The 27,266-nt window shown below is 44.0% G+C and overlaps 1 protein-coding gene across 3 annotated transcripts in view; it reads left to right on the top strand.

The window, feature by feature from the left end:
- phkb (phosphorylase kinase, beta) overlaps window positions 1-27,266 on the top strand; it is an 85,050-nt gene that overhangs the window by 13,624 nt on the left and 44,160 nt on the right. For all 3 annotated transcript variants that reach the window (XM_034560668.1, XM_034560684.1, XM_034560678.1), the window contains 10 exons: window positions 81-219; window positions 5,163-5,262; window positions 8,412-8,519; window positions 9,093-9,173; window positions 12,198-12,313; window positions 17,586-17,649; window positions 19,878-19,973; window positions 21,354-21,551; window positions 25,587-25,644; window positions 26,358-26,435. In XM_034560668.1, coding sequence (XP_034416559.1) covers window positions 81-219; window positions 5,163-5,262; window positions 8,412-8,519; window positions 9,093-9,173; window positions 12,198-12,313; window positions 17,586-17,649; window positions 19,878-19,973; window positions 21,354-21,551; window positions 25,587-25,644; window positions 26,358-26,435 — 1,038 coding nt within the window. The remainder of the gene's footprint in view (window positions 1-80; window positions 220-5,162; window positions 5,263-8,411; window positions 8,520-9,092; window positions 9,174-12,197; window positions 12,314-17,585; window positions 17,650-19,877; window positions 19,974-21,353; window positions 21,552-25,586; window positions 25,645-26,357; window positions 26,436-27,266) is intronic.

Raw genomic sequence — 27,266 nt, 5'->3', positions numbered from 1 at the left:
GAGTAGGTCATGACAGCATTGCAAACGTTGTCGCCTCACCACCACGTCCTCCTCCTTCCTTTCTGTCTCTTTCTATCCAGTCAAGGCGACCATTCTGAACTACCAGAGTCCGACCACCGGCCTGTTCCCGGTCAAAACATGCTCCACCTGCAAGGAGGCCAAGGTCCGGGACTCCCTGTACTGTGCTGCCAGTGCCTGGGCCTTGTCCATGGCCTACCGGTGAGTACACGAGACACACTCGCACACAGATTATCCATGCAGAGTGTGCAGAGCTGAATGTGTCTCCGGACTCTTTTGTGTTCATTATCACGGCTTAATTGGGACGTTTCACTTCCTGTTTGGTCTCTCTGTCTCTGAAATGATGCACTAATTGGTACACAGAGTATCCTACAGATTTTTTAAGTAGTTTAGCGCTGACCCGGGGTCAGCTGCAGAAGATATTGCAGTTTGAAGTTTCACTAACCATCTTTACACTTCACTCGCCTCAAGAAGTACTTAACACATCTAAATTAACATTTAATAAGGCTGAAAAAAAGCTAAGCTAAGACCCCCAAACTCAACACAACAGTGTCATTGCCACAGCTCATTGCACGCCACCTCAACATGTGGGGAAAGCCAATACCTGATAGATCTGCCATGCCTAGTTACGGATGCTGCGCTGTGATTGGACAATCATTGCCAGAGGAGGGGTTTAAGCAAAATTGTCTTCTTTTTTTTTGTGCCAGGAATCCCTTTTGAGATTTTGAATCTCATTTCCTGGTCAAGATGGCAGCATACACGTTTCACACGAGCACCAAATATAAACACAAATAACAGACATTAAAAAACAAGAACATAGAAACCAAAGAATCACATAAGAGATATTCTAATGTGTCTCTGACTCTCACCAAAAACGTACTTTAAAAGCGCTTTCCCCACAAATGTTGCTGGTTCTCTGAATGACGTCCCTAATTTGTCCGCATGATTGGAGGTTGCAGCTACTGATAATAAATGACCTAGAGATCATCCACTGACACCCCATAACTTAAGTTCTTAGTCAAAAGCTCGCTGCAATATACAGTAGCGGATAGGTAAATACGTGCGTGTGCATGTGAATATGCGAGTGGACAATAAATGAAAATAATGGTCAAAATCATCATCAGCTGAGATTTTAATATTTGTCATATCATTTGTGAGAGAGACAGTGTTATGAGGCTCGTCATCTCTGTGGGCCATTTCTCAAACACTAGGCAACTCACAGCAAAACAATCTCGGGTGATAAGTAGCTGGTGGGAGCAAAACAAAACATTTTTATTTTGGTATGAACTGTCCTTTCAATCCAGTTTTTGCGATTAGTAAGCACTATACATCATGGAAAATAAAGGAGAAGAGGAAGTGACAGGTAAATGAACAAGAAGAAAGGTGAATTTGAATAACTTCAGTACATAAATATAGGGCAAATTGAAAGAAATTTGTCAAAATCATTGTATTTCCGCAGCTGAGATTTGAATATTTGTCATATAATTTGTGTTATAAGGCTCGAATGGACTACATTTCTTCCAGCACACTAAAATAGATGGATAGATCACTCTTTATAGAGCAGAACAGACCCAGAGTCCTGAGCTGGGTCCCTTCTTCTTCTTTGACTTTTGGTTTTGTTCCACTCTCCTCTATTTCATGCTCACTGACCCTGATCTCTAGTCTGCCTCTGTCATTTGAAGGCTTCGCTTTTGGGGATTGTTGGTTCAAGAAGAACACTTAAGAATTTCACTGAGAGGCCCCAAACTCTTTTATCAACCGTCCCTGCACTTTATGTCTACATTTCCTCCATAATAAGTTTAAAGGGAGAACACTCTCACAAAATGGGCCTGTAATGGGAGAGAGAGAGAGAGAAAAAGAGAGAGGGAGTGAGAGAGGGGAGAGAAGAGAGAGAACAAAAGAAGGAGAGAGAGCGTGAGGGAGAGAGAGAGAGGGATTGAAGGTTGAGATGGTAGATGAGTTGGAGAGAGGGAAAGAGAGTGAGGGCGAGGTCGGCAGAGGGACAGATCAAGCAAATGTGGAGAGATAAGAGTCAGGGAGAACAAATGGGAGATGGAGTGAAGGGATGAGATGGAGAGAGAGAGAAAGAGAGAGAGAGAGAGAGGGAGGGAGGGTAAAAATAGAGTTCACTGCAGTGATGTGACCAGCGGCAGATCTCAGTCATCAGTCATGGCTGCCTCCTCTTAGAATTGTCACTGGGATTTAATTAAGATGATTCTCATCTGACAGGCTTGGCTAGTGCCATTACTTACTTCACGCCCAGCTGCTGTGTGCGTGTGTGTGTGTGTGTGTGTGTGTGTGTGTGTGCGTGCGTGCGTGTGTGTCATTTGTCACAAACTCCTACTCTAAGTAGACGTGATAAGTTTGATCCATTTTTAATAAAGAATAAAATGTAGAGTCACATTTTATTCTTTATTTTGTTACATTTTATTTATTTGTGATATTTTTTATAAAGAGGAGACAGCCCAGACAAAAACATAGTTGTTACATGCACTGATCAATTGTGAGATCGGTTTGGGAAAGTTCACGGTGAAATGTAAAAGTAAGAGATTTAGTCTCTTCAACATGTATGCAATATTACAATGCATAACTCTAAAGGCAATTTTCTTAAAGTGAGTATTTCTCTGAGAACGTCCACTCCAGTAACACAGCACCACGACACATTCCAGATTCATTGTTATCTGTATTCTGTTCATTCATCATTCATAGCCTGATTTATAAAACCTTGTATTACTTAAAATATGGTGAAAATAGATCCGTATGGCTATTCATTTTTCTTTGACTCTTGATATTTCAACAAAATGAAAGAAATATGTTGAACTTAGCTTTTTCCAATGTTGAGATTTCTGGAAATGCAATACTAATATTAAGACCATGCCTCATTTGCATATTTAAACATACATTTCCAGTAAGTTTGTAACACAAAAATAAAAACTGCCTTAATGTAAGTAATAAACTGGGGGAGTTTCATGATATCTATTAGTTGAAATCGTTGCTGTCGTGCCCCCCCCCCCCCCCCCCCCCCCCCCCCCCCCCCCTCCTCCTCCTCCTTATTGAGGCCGGGTTGATGAGTTGGTGTTAATATTTTCCTGTCACCTTTCTGACACCCATTGTGTTTTCCTGATGCATCTTAATTCCGTCCGAAGAGCCGGGTGTGTTACTGCGACCCCCTGGGCCGGGTCGGGCCGGGTCCGGTCACCTCTTGCGCAGCACAGCGTTGGACGCTTGTAGTCCGGATAATGAAGTGCTTTAAAACCGATGAGAAGCTGCCTGCTGTATCCTCTGCGATCACCTTTTGATGCGGAGGGTCACAACTAAAAGACTCGCGCGTGTGATTAATGGAGCACTTAACCACTGAAGCGTCACCGCGGCGACGTGCCTTCCCTCTTTCGATACCCAAAGTCACCGTTAGCGTGACCTTGGAGATGTGCATCCGAGATCTGCCAGCCCCGCGTAGGGATGTGTGGCCCCTGCAACCGCAATCGATTGACTTCTGGGTGGCTTCTTGGCAATATTACTCTCTTGAAAACACATTTATCAAAAGTGTTTGTGCACACAGTAAAAAAAAAATAAAATAAAAAAAATAAAAATACTTATGCGAGTGAATCGTTTTACAAAACTTCCCATTGATTTTTTTCGCCACTGATGAAGTATTTAGGCCGGCCACGTCATGAGGATACAGTTGCTCGGTTTAATTCCTTCTGTCAACAGTCGGTAAGACTTTTACACCTCCAGCGGACTTCCGATTGTCAGGGAAATGATTGCTTTGTGGCGCTCCTCGGATATGTGCTCCCACCCACGTCTTTCAAATGAATAAAGAGGCGTAAACAACACACACATCACATGGCAGCTCAGGTGACTGTGATACCGCATAACCAGCAGCACATGGACCCACGTAGAGACTGACAGCAAATCCGTTCAGCACTTTATTGCACCTTTTGTTTACCCTCTTCGTGAAGGAATAACTCCTCGTGAGTATTATTACTGCAACTGGAGGTTGTACGTCATAACTAATGATGGACAGGTAGAGAACCCCCCCCCCCCCCCAGTTGTTTGGTGTCGCACCGCCACGAACCAAATGAAAGGTTTCACACAGCCCGACAGAACCAAAGCAAAGGCCAATGTTTGTTAGTTTTTGCATGTCCATGACAGGCGCCACACAATGAGTCTGACTCGAGGGTCACTCCGGTTTAATACAAACGTTACAACTGTAGGAACAATTAAACTCGCCGAGTTAATTGCTGTAGTCTGACAACGTGGCGGCAGCACACACAAAGAACAGTCTGATGATTGTACAGGTTTTAAGCAAACCTCCACGTTAGTCGTTTGACCTCCAGATAATCTGCCTCAGCTGTTTATTTACATGTATCATCAATCATCTGACTTCTAGCGATCCTTTTGCCCCATTTGACTTTGTTGTAGTGATGACGCAATGTTCCCCAAATCACAGCGATTACTTTGGTGAGTGAAAAGTTAACTACATCAGTAAGACCCGAGTCGGAATGAACCAGAATCGTCCTTTAAAATCTGTTTCTGTGTTCTTCATGTGTTGTTCATGTGTTGTTCACGTGTTTTTCATGTGTTCTTCATGTGTTACTCATGTGTTGTTAATGTGTTTTTCATGTGTTCTTCATGTGTTGTTCATGTGTTGTTCACATGTTCTTCATGTGTTCTTCACATGTTTTATAGGTGTTCTTCATGTGTTGTTCACGTGTTCTTCACATGTTCTTCATATGTTCTATAGGTGTTGTTCATGTGTTCTATAGGTGTTCTTCAGGTGTTGTTCACGTGTTTTTCACATGTTCTTCACGTGTTCTTCATGTGTTCTTCATGTGTTCTATAGGTGTTCTTCATGGGTTGTTTACGTGTTCTTCACATGTTCTTCATGTGTTCGTCGCATGTTCTTCACATGTTCTTCATGTGTTCTATAGGTATTCTTCATGTGTTGTTCACGTGTTTTTCACATGTTCTTCACGTGTTCTTCATGTGTTCTATAGGTGTTCTTCATGGGTTGTTCAGATGTTCTTCACCTGTTATATAGATATTCTCCAGGTGTTTTTCAGGTGTTCTTCAGGTGTTCTTCATGTGTTATTCATGTGTGTTCATCCACTCGTCGTGTTCTCCCCGTTCCCTTCCCTATGCAGACGCATCGACGACGATATGGGGCGGACCCATGAGTTGGAGCATTCCGCCATCAAGTGCATGAGAGGGATCCTCTACTGCTACATGAGGCAGGCTGATAAGGTGAGCGTTGAGCGTTGAGCGTTGAGTGTTCCTGCACTCGGCTGCTGCGTTCATATAAAAGCGCACAACGCAATTACACACTGTCTTGCAGATCAAAGGTGTGTTTCTGAGCTGCTGTTCATCAGAGCCTCGCGGAGTCCCGGACGCGTCTGTCTCCTCTTTCATATCATAGCAAATGACAACGGGAGCCGGTTGCTTCAGTCCTGAGGGCTTAATAACCGGCAATCTGTTAATTGCCTCAGACTTTTACTCCGAAGGGGGAAATTTCACGCCACGTCTGCAGGAAACCTGTCGCGTGTGCATGAGCAGGCTGCGAATGGAAAATGTCCATTTGACCTAACCGAAGGCAGAACCGGATATGTCCCTCGTTTGTGTGCTGGTTTTTGTTCTTTCTATTCCTCAACAACGACATTCTTTAATCGAGCAGCTGGCTGGGTCACTGTGTACGTGCGTGCTTTGAAAGACACTCTGTTTCATCCTGCCTCGACCTTGACGACCTAATTTAGGGCAGAGCTTTCCAGGGTCTTAATTACAACGCTGCGTTTACACAGTTAATTACACAGAGCAGCGTTCGTTACGGACCCCGTCTCCAACACTTACCAAGAACATGGCATTTTTAATGGAGACGTGACACCGGGCCACTGCTAGGCAAATATCTCAGAGCAAACAAAGCAGCTGGGCCCCGCTGGTGTTGTTTAGGGACAACTTTCTCAAGTGAAAAGTTTTTTCCCCCAGTTTGCTCTAACGAATAGTCAAAGTCATTGTCGGTAAGGTTTATTTTGGCTGGAAACCCACTAAGTGAGTAAAAAGATGCAAAGGTATAATGACCTTATGTTATGCCAAAAGCATTGGACTTTGACACTGGAGACCACGTTACATGTTGTTTCTGTGATTTAGGTACTGAAGCACTTAGTCAAGGTCAGGGAAGGTCAGCAAGGTGTAAATATTGGAGGAAAAACTAATGAGATATGTTGATGCTTTGAATATTTTGCATATTTCGTTTGCAGTAACGTTATGTTTCCAGCAAAACATATTTGCTGATGCAAATACATTGAGATGGACATTAATATAACTAAGAATTAAAGTGGCAACGTAGATTATAAATAATCCAAACTAAATATACCATTCTGAGGTTTCTTCCAAGATTTAGAAACATAGGTAACCAATTTGTAAGCTTTAAAATTACAAAACTGTTTACAAATACAAAAACTCATTATAATGTGGAGGAAAATGTGATGCATTACCAACTTCTCCTAATGTGCATAATTCACACAACTGGTTGTTGTCCTGGTTTTTAAGTCTGACAAAACTAAACTAAACGCAACATATCATAAAAAACAATGACATTTCTAAAGTACTGCTCAAATGTACTTCTTTTGCATCCAGAAATGCCAAGGAAGTTTTATTTGTTTTAAATCTTTTTTTAAAAGGGACCTGGTTATCGGTTTAATGAGATGTGAGGTTATTTTTGTTGGCAATAGATTGAAAATAAAGGCATGAAGGCGGACTTCTGGATTGATCAAGCAGAGGGTTGAAGTGTCTCACTAATTTGATTGGCGCATTGCAGCTCTTGAAACAATAAGTGAGATCTGGGGCCTCTCAGAATACCCCGAGAGTAGAGCCACTTGACACCATGGCTCTGCTGGAGCGAGAGTGAGGGGTCTCTCCACAGAAATAGGTTTAATAGAAACATAAACAGCGTTAGCTGCTTACGGGGGTGGCGCTTCCCTCACTATCACGCGCACACACACACACACACACTCTCAATGGTCTTATCCACCGTTGGATGGCAGGAAGTGGAGCAACAAGGGGGGAGGAGAAAGAGAGAGAGAGAGAGAGAGAGGATAGTTAGGAGTGAAGCGAGGGAGGTAGAAAGAGAAAAATTGAGACAGCGAGAGGGGGGGGGGGGGGGGGGAGCTTGATGATGGATAGAGGGGGGGCGCGGTGGGAGGAAGAGAAATAAATGAGGTAAAAAATGGGACAAAGGGCCAATTATTTATAACTCTGCGCGATGCGACTGGTAATTTGGGGTGCAGTCGAGTCGATGCAGCAAACACACACACACACACACACACACAGAGCCAGGAAGAATTTACTGAACACAACAAAGGACAAACATCTTGTTCTGTGTCTTATGAGTTTGCCGTAAAACCAAGTGGTATTTCGGTCGCCCTAAATCTAACCCTTATCAGTTCCGGGGCAGACGACGCTATGTCGTACACAGTATATATCATATTGACGGTCCCAGTTTATTTGATCTGAGAAACCACAGATTACATGTGTCCCTGGAATGTTTGTGGATTCACGTCGTCCTGCATTTTGGGAAGCCGAACACGGCCTTAAAGGTGTATTACGTGGTCATATTGTTGGTTGCTGTTTGTAAACATAGCATTGCAAATTGTGAGAGCGAGAAAGAGAGCAGCGGCGGCCGAGCGAGCAAGAGAAGGAAGTAAGAGCGGGACTGGCGCACATAAATAGCATCCGCACAAACATGTGGGAAGGTGCAGCCCAGGGGCGTGGCAAAGGACCTGGGAATGAGAGCGGGCTGCACAGCCCTGCTTATTGGGGAGGAGGTTACTGTGGGGAGGAGAAAATACAGCATGGGGTCTCTGCAGATGGAGATAGCACCACACACTTCTAGTAGGTCGTAAGTGATGATTTTTGTATCAGTCAATACATTGTTTATTAGGAAATGATCGCATATATAGCCTTAATATATACCCCTAGCCTATTCCCTCGGAAATAAAAGATGCCAATAATGACACAGGCCAAATGAATAAGGCCATAAATAAAGTATAAAAGTAAATGAGAGAGAGGAAGTCTGTTGAAAGGAGTTGGAAGTGCCAATTGAGGTGTGATGGTTAGATGTAAAGACGTGGGTGAGGAGGTCGCCTCAGTAAACGACCCCAAAAGCCAAACGCCTTTTGGAGCACAACAGACGTTACCATGGCAGTTCATTACTATGCATTAACCCATTACAGGGTTCCTCATTATGTGTTTCTGAATGTGTTCGAGGCTGCTACTGTGCTCCACTGTGCCTTCAGTGAGGGAAACGGCTGTCTCCGCCCTCCCTTTCTCTGGTCCCGCGCTCACCCCTCGACCTCTCCCTTTCATCCTGTCCTCTCGGTCTCCGTGCGTCTCTCTACCAGGTGGAGCAGTTCAAACAGGATCCCAGCCCCTCCAAGTGTCTGCACTCGGTGTTCCACGTCGTCACCGGGGACGAGGTGCACTCCTACAGCGACTACCACCACCTGCAGGTCAGCCAGCGAGCAGATGAGTGCAGAAAGGAGGCTGCGTGTGTGCATGTATGTGTGTGTGTGTGTGTGTGTGTGTGTGTGTGTGTGTCTCACATAAAATAGAAAATGTTTTTCCTGGCGGTGGTCAGGGAAGAAACTCAGCCGTATGTTGGCATGCGTGTAGGGCAGGAGAATGGACTCGGACACTAAAACAGCTCAGAGGTCCAAATTGGTGCGTAACGTTTGGATGGAGACTTCAGTTCTCGTGAGGAGCTCAATAGAAAAGTCTGAATTACAATGTTGTGACAAGGGAAACGTCATAAATCATCAAAGCTGTATATTGGTTCATGCACATTTAGTCCTTGGTTGTGATTTATTCTCCAACAACTTTAAAGTAAATTGCATGATTGATGAAACCGGCCCAATGCCAAAGGCCTGATAGCTGACATAAAGCTCACGAATCTGGAAAGACACCCGTATTGACGAATCCTGAAATATCAGGTTGTGTACAAATGACAGTGATTTAAAAAAAAAAAATGAAAATGTTTTAATGGTATCTCGTCCGCTCTGCCCTTCCCTCTGACATTGCTGCAGATCGATGCCGTTTCCCTGTTCCTGCTGTACCTGGTGGAGATGATCTGCTCCGGTCTGCAAATCATTTACAACACCGATGAGGTAAACAAGGCGCTAACATGACTGCCGAGCTCATCGATGCCGGACGTCAATATTTCATTTGAATGTCGACGCGAGTGCTTTTTCAAATGAGTGAAAACTGGTTTAAACTGACCACCGGCATTATTTCCGTCACTTGAAGCGAGGCCTTTTTAGTCAAGCTAGTGCGCGCTCGTCTCCATCGCTTTAATCTGTTAACCATTGTGAGGGTTGTCATGACGACAGGCATGGTCCCACTGGGGTGACTGGCTTTGCTGATCTGCCATCAGCATGTCACCATTTTAATTGGTCCCATCCTTAAGTTTATGAGCTCTCATCAGCTGCGCTTAATTTTTAGCAATAATTAATGGCCAGTATTAAGTGCAGCGACACAGAGCTGTGAGCATATCTTGTTCCTCTGTACATGACTTGAATATCTCATACCCAACATAGCATCCCAACTGCATTCTGACATTCACGAGAGAAATGTTTGCCCTTCGTGAGTCTTGTACCTCCGAAAAATGTATTCCAAAACAAATTGTGGGCGCCGATGGGATTCATGAGTCTTAAATTGGGTGATGCCTCAAAAATCCAACCAGATGCTGTAAAGTAAAGAGCGAGGGATTTGTGAAGTTAGTTAGATGAACCCTAAATCCCCAGCAGATATCCTGGAGCCGACACAAATGCAGGATCTGTGGGGGGGGGGGGGGGGGACAGTAGCTCACTTTTATAGCTCCGCTCACATTTATGTTTTTTTGCTGAGCCGCTCAATTGACTTTCAACAGGGAAACGTTTAGAATGATTTCATTGTGGAGGGTTCAACGTCCTCCCGGGAATCGAACCGGTAACGCCCAAACCCTGGGCTATTACTGAAAAGCTCTGAATGCTTTCCCCCCCAGAGTTTGATGGATCTGTGCGGGGTCAGTTTTTTTGTCTTCTTCATGTTTCCCTCTTAAATAAAACAAGCGGGCAACTCGGTCGTTAAGTTAACACACCGTGCGGTTTATTGTGCGGCCCCGAGGAGCAGTTGGAACTTCACTAATTCTGTTAGTTTTTACAGTCTGCTCATTCACAGCTTCACTTACCGCCACGGAGCGGGGACATTTGTGCCGCTGGTAAAGAAACCCATTTGTTTACTTATCTTAAGAAAATAAGGACATGGTAAAACATTTTGCCACTAACCAATTAGTGCGTGCAGTCTTTACTTTGTTTACAGAAGAAAAAAACTCCCTAATAACCTCTCTTTTTTTTTTTTTTCCCATGTCTCACTCCCGATGGCAAACAAATTGACAATTTACGAGGGCCGTCCTGTCTCCTAATTTGCATGTTTAAACACTGCTTATTAGATTGCATAATTCAAAGTGATAATTCTGCCCCGCGCCCCTCCTTCTATTAACTGACATGAGATGTAGTGGGCAAAAGGACCTCGTGTTCCCACTGAGGGCTGTTTGAAAAGGGTTTCAGTGGGACCAATCACACTGTTATGCCGCCGTGTATTAGTTTTGTTGTGAGCTGTCACAGCTTGTGAAGTCCATTGGCGTTTAATTGACTGAGCTGGAAGCTGCATTGCAGTATTTTTCTTCTTTTTTTTTTTTCCTTGACGTAGGTGGTATAGAAAAGGCTGCCGTGTGTCCTCTGAGAAGATGCACTATCGACCTCCTTCCAGATGCCATTTCCAGTCTCATGCAGCATGAAATGGAGCGTCTCATTATTCTAGTGTGTATCCCAGCCTGTGTTTTGTTCCCCCCCGACACACACACACACACACACACACACACACACATAATACATGTGTACGCATTTCTTTCCCCACTATGTCAGTTGGAAGAAATCAGCAGTACATGTAGTATGCTTCTGCAATAGTTCCCATGTCTGCAAGCCACCACCACCACCACCGAAAAATACAGGCAGATCTGGCAAGGGCTGTCATCTGGTGGCAGAGAGACGGAGAGGCTTGTTTGTGCCGGTGGGCAGTAACATTCATTAAGATACCATTAAGATACTAAAAAGTGCCCCTCGTTAATCACTCCACTCATAAAAGCCCGAATAAGAGAAGCAGCGAACCTTTCTTTTTTTCCCCTGCTTCGCTCCCTCGCTCTCTGCCCTCCTTCACAGACTGGCCTAGTTAAGTCCTACACAGGTTGTATCTGCTTCTCTCTCTCTCTCTCTCTCTCCTTCTCTCTCTCATTCTCTCTCCTTCTCTCTCGCCCTCTCTCTCTCTCTCTCTCTCTCTCTCTGCCTCTCTGCCTCAACTTTGTCATTTTAGATTAAATCTCCCATCAGTCAAGCACGCACACTAACAAGCATGCACATTCACACGCAGGTGCGCACGCGCACACACACACACACACACACACACACACACACACACACACACACACACACACGTAGCTTTAATGATTCAAGGCCTTTAAGTCATCCCACTTTGTATGTCTCTCCCTTTTAGTTAATTCTTTTGGACCTATTGATTCTAACACGTCTCTCATGGCTTTCTCCACAGCCGGTGCTCCTAATTACGACTTATAACCACAAGGCCACCGTTTTGTGTTTGTGATTAAATCAAGGGAGGCTGCGGATGGGTTTTTAGAGTGTGCAATGAAAGGGCAATGCGCCGATACAAAAAAATGTGTGCCATAAAGGGACGTTTTGATACGTGTCCATTCAGTGTCGCATCATGGGGCTGGGAGACATGCCAGCGGTGCTGGGACCTCACACGCTGCCTCACTTTACACCTCGTCTGTGGCTGCAGGGACAGTTTGACCGCGAGCGTTGATGAGGAATCGGCTTTCTTGTCCACTTTTCTAACCCCGATAATGAGCGGGAGAGATCCACGCCAGAGGTCGCTCATTACTGTTTATGTATGTAAGTGAGAGTGAGGCTGCGAGTGCACGTGTTGCTGCAGAGCGCAGATGAGAGGCGATCGCGTGTCTCAATATGGAAACGTGTCCACTGTCTGTATGTGTGTCCCCTGGACACTAAAGACACCGGGAATGTGCGTGCCGGTACGTCTGTATCGCGTCCCGTGTCTGATGTGTTTTCTGTGTGCAGGTCTCCTTCATCCAGAACTTGGTGTTCTGCGTGGAAAGAGCCTACAGGGTGCCCGACTACGGCATGTGGGAGAGAGGCAGCAAATACAACAACGGCAGCACCGAGCTGCATTCCAGGTCAGTCCAGAAGCGAAGCGGCACACAAAGATCATGCATAATGGACATCTCATGCATAATGGACATCTCATGCAACAGGCGCTCAGTGGCGTTCGACTGTGAGCATTCACAGGTTGCTACCAAGTGGAACTGCTGACATCCAGTCTCTTTTAAACACTGGTCTGATTTTTACAGCACTTTAACGATTATTCTCTGTATCGCCGGCGTGGTTTAACATCAATCAGCGTTTATACCGACGTCAAGAGCAAAAACACAAGGAGCCCCGACTGACCCGAGGTTTCATTTCCTCCCCTGTGCCTCTGAGAAACACACTGTAGCGAAAAAATGGATTAACAATATAGATTACACTGCTGTACGTCAGCTTTTTGTTGAATTCTTTTGCTTATAACGGCGCCGAATGTGTGGGTGTGTGTGTGTTCACAGCGGTTCACAAGGGGGGGGGGGGGGGGGGGGGTCAAAACGTTTCTCCAAACAATAAACTGAAGTAAACAGTCAGCAGCAGAAGAGCAGCGGACTACTATGCAGGACTGTGCAGTATTGGCAGCGGTGTAATGATATAATAGTGCTTTCAAATACGATGGAGGGAGGGCAGGAAGAAGGATGTAATGGGGGGGGGGGGGCGGGGGGGTGGACAGAGTCGGGGAGGACAAGAGGAAGTTGAAAGCTCAGTGCTGCAGGCAGTGATGGTGCTGTGGTCCTCTGGCCTTCAAGCGCATATGATGGATGAGATATTGGTCCAGGGGACACACGGGACACACCAGGGTGCTGGGAGGAGGGTTCGCCCTTCTGTTTGTTTTAACTGTACTTCTGTTGAACTCGGACATTAAATTAAGCATTTCCAAAAACCAAGGACATACGTCTACATTTTTGTTGACTTTATCAGCAGAGAAGAATTGTGCTTTGAAGCACAAGTCATTTGAATGTTGAATGCTTGCTTTAAAACAAGGATTATGTATGACTCAAACATTAGTAGTACAACAAACAACCTTTTATCAGCTTTTCTTTGGTCTTCATTCCAACAGGTGGATATTATTATTTTATGTCTTTATTAAAGCAAGACGTCTTTCAATTGAATCTGTAAAATAGTACGGAAACAAACAAAGTAATTTTAGACCAGAAGCAATTAAGGGAAGTGCACCAACCTGTTGTAACATTTTATTAACCTACAGAAGTTAACAAACTGTGACTTGTTTAGACATCGAGCAAACCGTAACCCCCCAACCCCCCCAAAATGAGCTGAAAGATGCTAGAATGCTGCATCGAGCTGATCACTCTGGGTGCGTCACTACCGGAAACCCCTTTTTACATGACCCATTGTTAATATGGAACTAAAGTGACCAAATGAAATATTACCTGCTTGCTGCTTATGCGGACGTCTAAACATGTTTGATTGACACCCCAGGTATCGTAAGGCTAAGTGATGTCTCTCAATAATCAGCCTGTTAATGGCCAACTGTTTGATCTGTTGGAGATGACAGTCTGATGCTGCTGCTTGACAGCTGCAGCACCTCCCACTCAGCACCTCCCACTTATCACCTCCCACTCAGCACCTCCCACTTATCACCTCCTACTCAGCACCTCCTACTCAGCACCTCCCACTCAGCACCTCCAATTTATCACCTCCCACTCAGCACCTCCCACTCAGCACCTCCTAGTCATCACCTCCCACTCAGCACCTCCCACTCAGCACCTCCCACCCAGCCATCCATCCGTAGCAGCTGCCAGCAGCGTCGTTTAGTGGTTCACCGCCGTGCATCTTCACGTCTCTTGTGTGGCTCTAATCTCAGTGTTGAAGCCTCGGTCAACCCGCCACCCAACAGCTTGTTGAGCCCCGTTTCCCTCCTTACGTAAGAGCGCCATTCTGCCCCTCAAAAGGGGGCGTGGCCATGTAGACTGGTCAGCAGCGGAATCCCAGTGAGCCACATCTTCACCGGAGGTTATATTAAGACCTGCTGTTGGTTTGGCCATTACTTTTGTAATGGAGACCATGGTCTGGCAAGACCATGCTGGTTAAATACAGTGCAAATGAATAAATGTGAACTTACATTATATATTAAAGTTAGCTCAGTCAAAGGGAATGTAACTTTTCGTCCTTCTCCCTGCCCCTCCAGACAATAAGCCCAACAGGTAGGAGGAGTAAAAACTATTTACAATAGGAACAGCAGGAACTATTGGAAATATGGTTTCCTTTGAAAAAAGAAAAAAAAGGAGAGATGTGCATACATCATCTGATATGGAGTGTGTCAGTTTTAAACCATATTTGCCGATGCAATGTCAAACCATCTCAATTTGCCAGTGACATGACCTCGATCAGTGGGCAAAACGATCTTTACCGAGGAAGACTGCAATGGAGCAACAGTCTGAACTATGAACTGCTCTGAGGACTCTCTATGTTTAAACAGCAGCGCCATCCAACTCGGATATCGGAGAGTTTTCCTTGTGCGCCTAACTGACTCATCATCGAATGTTGAACTGGCCTCCCCGCTCATCCCGCAGTGTCTTCATAAAGCTCCTCAATTTCTGCCATCTTATCTCTGAGAAGCCCGTTTGTTTTTTTCTTCCTCTTAACAATCCAAAGCCACTGGCAGCCGCTTGCCAAGATATCCTCAAGGAAAGATAACAAATTAAATGTAGTTAAGAAGCCCTTTGTCTCTCGCTGCCCCCCCCCCCCCCTCCCCCCCCCTCGAGGGGCGAATACGTGTGGTTGCGCAATACCAATTAGCGTGCTGTATCCGTGAACTGTGGCGGAGGGCGGAATCAAAATGGCTCCGTGTTAACAAGATCTGTGTAAACAATCAAATTGAGCAGTCCTTTCTCGTCCCGGAGTGCCGGTGGGCAGAGCGGAGGCTCAGTGGAGATGAACAGGAGAGGGTGTGTTCGTTTGTCCATATCAAATCAAATGATTGCCTCCGCCTCGTGTTTATCATTACGCCCAGTCAAACGGCTCGACCCCACTGTTTTATTTAAAGTTGCTATGTCTAATATTGATAGCAGCTGGTTTTCTAGAAATGTCTCAACTTCTGATGAGTTAAAAGTGATTTTATTAGTTATGAGTTCACGAATATGTAATTATTATCCATTTATCTATTTATATACATGAATCGTCTCAATGCTGCTGGACTGTATGTTATTATTCTATATCTATATCTATATAGATATAGATATATATATATATATCTATATATATATATATATTTATGATATGGGTGATATTTCATAGCCAGTCAAAGTGGTTTATCCACTGACTGAGGGGCCTCCGAATCTCCAAGGGCTCCCCTTGGTTCATTTGGTTTTTACTCATTTGATTACTAAATTATGACTCACGATGTTGACGGGTTTGAAACGACTGAAGCACAGATTCAGTTAAACTTTTACTGCATTAGAAATGTTGTGGCCTCGTCTGTTAGAGGTGACAGAATCTAGTTTTCAGGCCTCAAAGGATTGCGTTACCTCGAATTCGCCTCCACGATGAACTAAGAATCAACTTTACCCGCATGGATGAGTAGCGTGAAAGAAGTGCTTTCAATCTACACTATATAATATAAATAGATGCATAATATATACTATCATTCATCAGGTTGCCTGAAACATGACTCCAAATGAATGCTAATCTTTGACTTGTATCTGTTTAGTGTGTAAACAGGTAAGTGATACAACTAATGCAGATTTAATCATTTAAGTTTGACAAAGGGATAATAAAAAAAAAAACAATAATAATTCAAGATCAACATCCTTTTACTCGCTTTTTCTGGCGCTCATTGTTCGCTGCAGTTTGCTCAGTAATAATAATAATAATAATAATCCATTTAATGTATACAGTGCTTTTCAAGATACTCAAAGACACTTTACATTATACACCGTAGACACAGCTACGGGGAGCAATGCAGGGTTAAGTGTCTTGCTCAAGGACACATCAACTAGGGCGGGGATTGAACTGCCAACCTCTTGATTGAAAGACGGGCATGCTAACCACTGACCCAGTGGTCGTCAAGATGAGTCATCACGTGACCAGAGCTTCCCACTTTGGGCACAAGATAAGGTGGTCTTATATATATCGATGCGAGGGGCTCATATATAAAAGCAATTAGCCCCCGGTGACCTCTGCTGAGATATGGGCTGCTGGGTGTCGACGCAGAATGTTCCTGTGCAGTCTGCAGTGCGTGTGCACGGACTTACAGTCTGCAGCAACATTTCCATCATGCAAGAATCTTTATCTCCAACTGTCAACGGAAAGTGTTGCACCCCCCCCCCCCCCCGCCTCTGAGTGAGTTGCCGCTGACAGCCTTGCTGACCAGAACCGGCCTCATTACTAGTCTCAGCAGAGCTCCGTTTCAGGCAGGATTAGCCAGCCATCCTCTGCGTTATCGATTCAGGCTTCACTAATGGTAATGAATACGTTTGCTCATGTCAGCAGAGCTACCGCCAAGTCATCGCCAAGTTCCCGGTGCACATTTCCTCCTCCTTTTTTTCTTTTCAAGGGAAATCTTGGCAGGAAAGGCAAAAACGGAACGACAGGGAAATGGGATCCACGTTTGGTCTGCATTGCAATCACAGCAGCCAGCCAGTGTGACATACAGGACGAGGTTTTTTATTATTAAAGAGTTCCATTATCTACAGCAGACCATAATCTCAAGTCCCTTCGGCTCTGTTGCGTCCTAACAGAGAGCGTTTTTAGATTCAAGTGCGATTCTGAATGCTCTCTTTTGGGCTTCTGACGACTGAAGGACACGTATGGTTTATTATTATAGAACAACTTGTTTTTCCTTCACTTTTATGCAACAAAAATAAAGTGATATTTTCTTTGAGGGCTGGCCGATTAATTCAGTATGATAATGTATCATCTTTCATGATACATTATCATGTCATAACACATAATTATTTCGTCAAAATGGATAATAAAAATAAATAAATGTCTATGAAAATGTATAAGGGTTCTGCTTATGGGAATACCTCAGTACCTCATTTTTCCTCTATATTTGACTTGAAATGGTTATGTTTGTTTTGCATTCAAGTTCTCAATTGAATGAGAAAATAGTTGGAACTTTTTTTTTGTCACACAGGAGACTCATACAAAACCATGTGGTTATTTCAAGCAGATTATGTATTTATTGAATTACCAGGAAACGTGCTATTAAGTAATATATACCGTTATCGAGATATGAAATGACTTATGAAGTGCCGGGGCCTTATCGCTCAGCCCCATGGTGCATCAATGTCAGTGAAAGTAGCTCATTATGTGCCATGTGATTCTCCGTGTCTCCTTTCTCTGCAGCTCGGTGGGCTTGGCCAAAGCTGCTCTGGAGGCCATCAATGGATTCAACCTGTTTGGAAACCAGGTATTTGAATAACTCAGCAGACTTTGATCCATGGCCACAGTTGATGCTTGTTCCTGGTTTCTCTGTGAATCTCCCTCACAGTGTCCAGTAGTGAATATGTCTCTTGTATTTCTGGGAAGGAAAACCGGCACATTCATTACATCTACTAATTGGAAAAGTAAGCCCTGCACTTACTGTAGCACGCCTTGTTATCGTTCCTCCTTCTGTTCTCTCCCCTTGGGTTTGAGCCAGCGACCGCTTGTCCGCATGTGGGCTGTCGGGATGAGTGTATATTAAAGTCTCTGTTAGTTGTTCCCCTCCTGATCAGCGACAAAATGAAACGGGGTTAACTGTGCATGGAAATAGATTTTGTCATCAAGCTCAGCCTGTTGGAAAAGAATCAATTTATAGAGGTAGCTGACGTATGACCCATGCTGGGTGGGTGTGAGTGTCCCTCTATGGTAATGGAAGCGCTACAAGCCAGCCAGTTGCTTATTAATGATCTCTATCCATCTTGATTTCCCAGCTGGCTCTCATCTCCCCCCCCCCCCGAGTCACACAAACGGATGCAGAGATCTGTTTGACGAATGTAACTCCGCGGATGAAATTGATCTGGCCGAGAAGAGGATCCTTCCACTTTAAAGCCAGTCATTAAATCCACAGAGCTGTGAACACACGACTGGACAATCAAATCCTAACAGCTTCCACTTTCCTATCTCGGGGAATTGTCACCCAATTCACACCCAGTCAAGAGCAGGGATGTGGTGGAGCGGACACACACCTAAATCAATCCAGCAATCGTTTCTTTTTTGGGGGGTTTTCCTCTGTGCTCAGGTGAAGAGAGGTTACTTTCTATGCTGACAGAAATCTTTCGAGTCAAGCACATCAATGCACAGAAAGCGATGTACTTTATGGTCTTTGAAAGGGGTATTAAACAATGTACATCCTGTCAACATTTATTAGCAACCCGTAATAATAGCAGTGACATTGATGGGGTTCCTGCATAGATTCTGGTGGCCTTTAATCGACTCGTATTATACGGTCAGATTTTCATTATAGAGGGACGTGGGCTAACCCCCTTAGGGAAGAGGGATGGTGGGATATTGGAAGAAGTACAATAATGAAAGGATATAAAAACACTACGTTTTCACAAAATGTTAAACTGTTGTCAGTGTGAACTATTGAATCTTATTCCATGGTATATTTGATTACATTATATTCTTTCGATTAAAAAAACAAAAAACTGTCATAGGCTAAATCCTGATACTGGAAACAATGATTTAAAAATATGTTTTGCTTCAGGCATCCTACATTTATGTCAACCATTTGTTAGAGGCTCATCATGTAAAAACGGTGTGGTCAGTTAAAAAAAGAAACAAAATAATCCTGTGATCCGTGATCCGTGTGATCCGTGATCCGTTTTGTTAAAAATACAATGTTAGCCCACCAAAGGACAGCCCTGTTACAGCAGCTCTCACCCAAGGCCAAATGACTCATCGTACATCCTTGGTTTTTCTTCCACTCGCTGGTATAACCCCAGAGCAGGTTTCCCTGAGAGGGCCATTTCACTGAACTGGTCACACAGCTGCCTCCATCGCTCCAGCAATCCACCACACTATGCAAATTGCGACAGGAAAGCTTGCTGATTTGACTAAAAGCCCCGGAAAGAAAAGTAGACTCTGGCAATGTTCATCCATAATGCATTCGACTTACATTAGAAACTGCTTAGCAGGTTGCAGGAGTGGCTCAGTTGTTTTTTACGTAAGCGCTGCTGGTGGATGGATGAAGTGAACTGGAGCGGCTTTTTTTGAGCCGGAAAAAGGTTTTGATCGCTTCCCTTACGAAATAAAAACATAAAAACTGCCCCTCCTCTCTCGCCCAGTGGAGTTTAAGTGCACATGGATGGACAGACTGCATTGGAGTAGCGGCACTTCTGTTTCGTACGTGGGAACTTTTGAAGTGATGGGGCGACTCTCGACTCACTGTTGTTCATGCACTCCCACTCTGTACTTCAGAAATGTCCAACCCAAATACATCCACCTGGCTTTACAGCAAAAGAGTGTGTGTTTTTATGTGTGGAGGTGTGATTGAGGGGGCCGTAAATCATTTCAGCCTTCTTTTTGGGGGTGGGGGATGAATGATGGACGAATGGTTCACCATCTTTCTGCATGTTCTTACGTGTGCTGCTAGTGTACCTGTTATAGGTGATGTGATCGTGACGCTCTCTGCCGATGTGTTTTGCTCTGCAGGGCTGCTCGTGGTCGGTGATATTTGTGGATCTGGACGCCCACAACAGGAACCGGCAAACCCTGTCCTCCTTGCTGCCCCGAGAGTCTCGCTCACATGTGAGTCCGCCCATGCAACGACTAACCACTGAAAATGAAGCACAGGATACTGTGTCAATGCATTTAGTGGCTCAGGAGTAGTTAGTTGACCCGCGTATTGTTGCCGCCTGTTGCGTAATCTCTACCGATCAAAGACTGAAATAGATGCCCGCCACACACGGGCCAATAATGTAAAAGTATAACAGTCCGCATCAAAACAAACTACATACGCTTGTCGGTATGCGAGTGGATGTCTGTATTACAACATTCCCCTCGTGGTGGAGTCATTACGCTGACCGTAACTGTGACGTTGATGCTTCAACCTTGATAAAGCAATTGGGAAAGTGAGAGGAGGCTGCAGAGCTGCAGGGAGGTGAAGTTGAAAAAGCAAGGAGCGGGGGCGAGAAAAAAAACAGCCAAGTGGTACGTAGAGAAAAAGCCAGAGCAAAGCCATTCCTTCCTCCACACTCCGCCGCTTGCAGACACTTCTGCGATCACATCTCCTCCCTGTGTGCGTCGGGCAGAATGGCTCGAGGAAATGAGTGTAATTAGACGACGAGAGGGGCATTATCGCCGCGTGAGATTACCCTTAAAGAGTCGGAAGGATGGAGTGAAGTAGGGAGCGAGAGACCGACAGGATAATGTCAAGCGAACCAAATTATAAATGTCATTTGAGTGGGACACTATGGCAAAAGATTGGAATTCAATATTCATCTCAATGTTCTGCAAGCCGATATCCCATTTCGGCTGCGGCGGGCCGAGGGTGTGACCATGTGAATTGGAATTGTAACAAGATATCGGAGGGAAGTGGAGAAGTTAAAAAAGATTACGACGCCAAACATAATGGAAGCATCAAACGGTGGACTACATTTTGCTCTGAAATCTAGTCTCGGAGCTGGTTGAGTTCACAGAGAATATGGAAAGCAAGGCTTTTTTTTTTTTTTGGAAGCTCAGTCGTCTATTAATAAACCGTAAATATTCATAGCTGTTTGCATGCGAGGCTCGAGCCTAATAGCTTTCATTTTTACTGCTTAATAGAGTAGTCCAAACAAAAAATAAGATGAGAGAATTAGATACCCAGTCATCATGGGTTGTCGCGCCTAATAACAATATGCATTTCTAACAATTGTTCTTGTCCAAACAGTCCTTGATAAAAAATAAAGCTGTGTTCATAACCAGAAGAATTCTCTCTCAACCGGGTAAAAGGCATAAACAGCCTTCTCGTATGTGACCTTTTAGAACACAAATACATATTTTTTATAGATATTATGACTCCGGTGAATACAAGGGAAGTTTAGTTAAACATTGTCTTTTAGTAACTCTCACTGTAAATAAAATCAATACAAATGAAAACACGGTGGAACAGTGTTTTCATTTCAGGTGTTTGTGTTCAACCCGCAGAACACCGATGCAGCCTTGCTTCCCACCATCAGCTATCCTGCCTTTGCAGTCGATGACGACGCCCTCTACAGTCAGACACTGGACAAGATCGTCCGCAAGCTGCGGGGCAAATACGGCTTCAAGCGCTTCCTCCGCGATGGCTACCGCACCGCCAACGAAGACAAGGAACGCCGCTTCTACAAACCCGCTGAGATGAAGGTGGGTGCTGCTGGGAAACCTAAAGGCATATCATCATTTTTTTCTTTCTATTTATCCGAGCTTATATTTCACATATCTCTCTTTTATTACTTTCATATCGATAGCAAAGTATTCCGACCAAACATAAGCAACAATCTTTATTTTCCACAATAGGCCGGCCCGACCATTTTATCATATCAGACCGACACAAACACAAAATGCCACTCATTCGCCCAAGTTCTAGCTGACTGCCGTTAGCACAGCAAGTTGAAATAAATATGACATCTGTGGATAATATGTCTCAAAGAGATTGGTAGATACAAAACAGTAAAGGATCCAGGATATATCTCTGGGGAACCCCACTTGCAGAGAATGAGCTGCTCCACCACCTATTTTACAGATAGAAGCTTGAAATATTGTGACAAAAGCTGTACTTCAGGTCATGGAGACTTAAAACACTGCACACGGATATACCAAGGTTTCCCAATCAGATGAAGAGTTAAAGTTTAAAAATGCCCCTCAAGGTTATTTCAGGCTACCACTTGTTAATGCGGAGGAAAAGGGAGAGTGCATAAAACTTGAAAAGGGAGAGTGCATAAAACCTGAAAAGGTTCAACTTGAAAGTGCTTGAGTGTGACATTTGAAAAGTTGTTGAAGTGTTTAAGCCTGTAAAGGTATTACCCTTGTATGATAATGCTCAGAAATCTGTCTGTGACCCATTTCAAGTGTTTTAATCCTCAATCTGAGATCCCCAATCTGAGTGTGTTTGTGCGTGGGTGTGCTCATGCATTTAGAAAAAAAAAAAATATATATACAGTATGTGTGTGTATGTGAATGTTAATTATCCTTTCCTGAATCCCCTGTGATCTCGGCGAAATGTTAGCGCGTTGGCTTTAGAACCCAGTGAGTGTACGATGAGTGAGTCAGACTCCTGATAAACAAATCATTGCACTAGCTGCAGAACTCACCTCCCTCAGAATGAATGAGCTCAGAGAGCTGCCTGGGGAGCTGCATCTGGAAGATGTTTGACCTCTCATTCAAGAGGTCTCATCATGTCCCAGCGGTGGGTACCTGACACTAAAGCCTGTTCTAGTTCCTGTGTGAATGCACCCTCGACATGTTGGGAAGGTAAAATGTTCCTTTGACAAAGAAAATACCGGGGAACAATTTACAAAGGACATAGCTTGAAATGTGTATTTGTTGTTCAAGTAGCTTTACACATACAGTACTGTGATCTGAAGGCCTTGTGGCCGGCAGTGACCTGTTATTGAATGCACTGCACTTGTGCAGGACACAACAGATTGCTGCGCGTGGCTCTCACATATGTCGCTCTAAAAATCCCTTTTTTTATAAAATTAGATTGCTTTTGCCTGTTCTTTTATTTGCAGAAAGGTGGATGCTTGATGCTAAAAACCAAAAAAAGACACAGACAGTAAAAGTGCTTGTTTGATAAGCCCCGGAGCGCACTGGTGGGGCATCAACTCTCCATTTAGAATACTTTGAAATCAGCTTTTTTTTAAATCATTATTATACTTCACCCTCAAAATGATCATTTGTAAATCTCTCTCTCAGCCCGTGTTAACCTTCACAAACTGAAACAAGTTGCAAGACGACAACACAGACGATTCCGTAGTGGTGACCTTTCAATCACATGGTCCTAAAGCACACCATGCTACATCTTCTGTTTGACTCGGAATGGGACCATCATTTACTAAATTACCATCATGCTGTATTGAAGAAGACTTAAAACTAGCAATTGCGACGATGAACACCTATTTTCAATGTTTACTGAGGGAATAAATCAAACGAGGAGTCATGCTCTCATAGACTTCTATACGATCAGACCTGCTGGATGTGAGAAAGAATGCAAGTTTATTTTTAGAGCGTGAGGTTTCTAGAGGTAAGAATTAGCGAGCAATATTTAATGCCTGGGTAGCTTCAGGCTCGTTCTTCCAGCAGGCGGGCACATTTATTGTGGAAGACGACGGCAGTTCAATTTCATAGCATACACTCCTGAATGCTCCTGCTGCCATTCCCAGTGATGTATTTGCTGCCACAGCAGCTAATAGCGCAAGTATTAATAATCAAGTTGTATGAGAGGAAACTGAGCCAGGTGGTGGGACTACACAATCCATTTTTTCCAGTGAGAAATATTGAAAAAGAACCGCTGAATTCTCGAATGTGGAAAAAAATGATGCACTTTCTCAGTGCTTACTCAGTAATATATATATTAATTTTTTTATTTTTTAAACCTGCAACATGTGACTTCGAATGATGAGCATAAACGCACAGAGTCATGAAATGGCGAGCGAGCGCCTGACACTGTGTGAGCTCTGTCTGCCACAGGAGGACCAGGTCTCCCTGCAGAAGACATGGAGTGAAGTGTTTCAGGGAGAATTCACAGCAGGACAAGACGTCCGTGCTCCCTGTCTGTTTACCATTGACGGAGAGCAGCAGCCTGTGTGATAGACAGCTTTACCAATCAGTCGAGCTGCTCGAGCACAACACACCAGGGATCCCTGCTTGTTTACAGCCTCAACGGGCCAACAAGCACAGGCCTCACTGTGTGACTACCTTGCCCCCCCCTCTCCCTTGGAATGGACCCTTCTCTGCTTCTGTATTTCTTTATGCACCTTCTTTTCTTTTTTTTTGCTCTCCGTCATCCCTCTCGCAGCCCCTGATAGCTTCTAATTGCCTCTCATCTCTGCTGAAATACACAGTTTAAAGCCACGCATTCCTGCATAAACATTTAAAGAAGCACATTGTAGGCCTGCATGTAGGATCTGCTTGGTGACAGTGGAATGCAGCTCCCACACATATGTGTCTGGGACCACCATTCGTCATTGCAAAAGGATGCTATCTCTTTAATCCTCCATCAGTGTGGAGATATTTGAAAAAGACGAGGGACAAAGATCGTCAGGAGTTTTGGCATTTGTGGTTTTCAGCGTGCAGAATGTGGCGGCATCTAGCGGTAAGATTGCAGATCGCAAGCAACTGTAACTTCGACACACTGTTCCTTTAAATGACAGGCGGAAAAAGAAGTTTGACAAGTAGAACCTCGTAGAAATGACACCTCCGCATGAGTGGTTTGAAACGCCTCCGCATGAGATTGTTTTCTACTTTCTACCTTCGGCGAGCATAAAACAAAATCGGATTGAGTAATTGGAATTAATAAGGCTGTGATTCACTTAAATATGTCTCTGCCATATGTGACCAGATGATGTTTTTTTGCGTGTTTGGGTCAACGTGTGACACTGCACACACACACACACACACACACACACACACACGCACACACACGCTAGTGACTTCTGGCTGAGTAAGATTACGAGAATAATCCAACAAATGATGGCGTTCGTGTCAGTTCAAGTGTTTGTCACGCACAGTCGCGCGTGCACTCGCTCGTATCGATCGGTCCGTCGTGACTTGGAGTGTTTCTAAGAAGTGCTCGTGCCTCCACACGGGGGTCAGAGAACGGTTTGATGAGTCTCAAAATGAGGCAAGTCGCAGTCGGCTCAACCCAAATGAATGCTCTTTTGGAGATTTGGGAGCTTTTTCAAAAAAGCCACATGAACTATTTGTATATCAGTATATGTATTTTAACTGTATTATTATGGGGAGATTGTTACTGTACTGGTATTGTACTACTGGTGTCTTTCTCTGTGTATTGACGCAGTTACTTTTTAACTACTATCCATGGATTTCTGGGTACAAAATCACTATTTTTATAATGATTTATGTTTAAGTTACCTATAAATCTCCAGATCCAAGTCTTCTCTCTGTGTTCTTTCTGACATCTCAGACCTTCAAAAGACCTCAAAACAAACAGCGTAACTTTGAATGACAGAAAATGACCATGCAAGGAAGCAATGTTATCCTTCCGTGTGTGCTGTGAGTTATCATTCACAATGTCACGTCTCCTGTATATTTTCCCTGTGCCCTTCTGTTCCATACTCGGCACGACTAAAGTTCAGCCTACTTGAAAGTCCCTGTGCCTCACTCCCCCTTTTCTGGAATGGAGAAGCAATAATGTCCTCTCTCTCTGTCTCTCTCCAGCTTTTTGATGGGATCGAGTGCGAATTTCCCATATTTTTCATCTACATGATGATTGACGGTAAGCCTTGTTCTATCCATAGTCGCTGTTATGATGCCTCAAGTGGGTCATTGGGAAGATGGAAGACACACTTGAAGGATGTGGCAGGAAATCATTTTGGTGTTTGCCGGCTTTTAGAGGACTTAGAAACACTTTTAAAAAATGTGTGATGTGTGAAATCTTTATGTGAACCTAAGGGAGTGGTCAGAAATGTAGTATATTTTCTCCCTGTACTGTGGATTTAAGCAGAATTAAATCACCCTGTTTTTTTTCTCTACTGACATTTGTAGGACGAAGGAATAATCTGATTTAGGGGCTATTCATCTTTATGGGACGATCTTTTAACTACCACTAAAAAAAACACATCAGTTATCTTTCTAATACAAAAAGCTACAAAGTAAACAGGACTTAAAAAAGCGAGACTTCACAACGAGAAGTGTCGATAAACTGAAGACCCTCAGTACATATTGGACCCTGAGGAGCCTGTCTAACCTTTTAACACCGTGATTTAATTTACATTTACCTGTGTGATGCATTCATTAGTTGAGCACAGCGGAGGACTGTTGGGAATTATCTGCAGTTAAAAGGTCAGGATTCTGATTGATGTTACATCATAAAGTCTGAATTAGTATCATTAGTGTGTCTGTGTGTGTGTGTGTGTGTGTGTGTGTGTGTGTGTGTGTGTGTGTGTGTGTGTGTGTGTGTGTGCGTGTGTGTATTTGTTTGTGTTGCAGGGGTGTTCAGAGGAAATAGTGCTCAGGTCAAAGAATACCAAGACCTCCTTGAACCCATCATCTTCCAGTCTTATGAGGGTGAGCAATCACATATATACACACACTCACGCACACACACACACAAATGCAGTGACTAATGGATGGAGGCAAATCAAGAATGCAGAAGCCCGCACACAACTTTCCCTGATTTGATACATCTATACGGTTCGTCTTGGAGCTTCTGCCCGTGGTCGCTCTCCCATTTGCGATGAAGAATGTTCTCTTAAAATGAAATCACATCATCCATATGCATACCCCACATACTGTGACCGAGGCTCACAGGGGCGTCACAATCAAGTCAACACACAAGTGTTTTATAAACACCTGCACCCATTGATATGTGGGCAGACAGTCAAATGACAGGGATGTCAAGAGCTGTGAGTTTCTATTGGTCCGCTCATAAGAGCACAGGAATAATTGTTTGCAGAAAGCATAATGATGTGAGGCAGAGCTGATTTATGCTGCTCTGGATATCTCCACAGTGCCCTTTGGACTGGTTCTGTATGGATTAACTAAACTCCTGTGGTCAACTGGCTGGATTGTAATGGATAACATAAGTGTGTTTATCTTTGTCTCTCCCCATGAAGAAGTCTAAATCCACGACATGTCTTTGCTGCTGTCCGAAGCTGCTATTGTCTCAAGAAAGTGCAGAGCAGAATTGTATGATTTGGGGTAAAAGGAGCAGCTAGGGTTGTCTCATATATACAGGTACATCTAGCATGTACTATTTGTCCCTTGAGAGGTATAATTACACACTTAAAGTGATCCACTGATACTCAGTTCACTTCATTATTCAGCCTTACATGGGATGAATTGTAATTCATCTTTTCTTCTTGTGTGTCCAATGAGCAAATACTTGGTCTGTTGGTC

The sequence above is a fragment of the Cyclopterus lumpus genome, chromosome 3, assembly GCF_009769545.1.
Source record: "Cyclopterus lumpus isolate fCycLum1 chromosome 3, fCycLum1.pri, whole genome shotgun sequence".
Lineage (NCBI taxonomy): Eukaryota > Metazoa > Chordata > Actinopteri > Perciformes > Cyclopteridae > Cyclopterus > Cyclopterus lumpus.
This window is presented reverse-complemented; position numbering and strand designations above follow the sequence as displayed.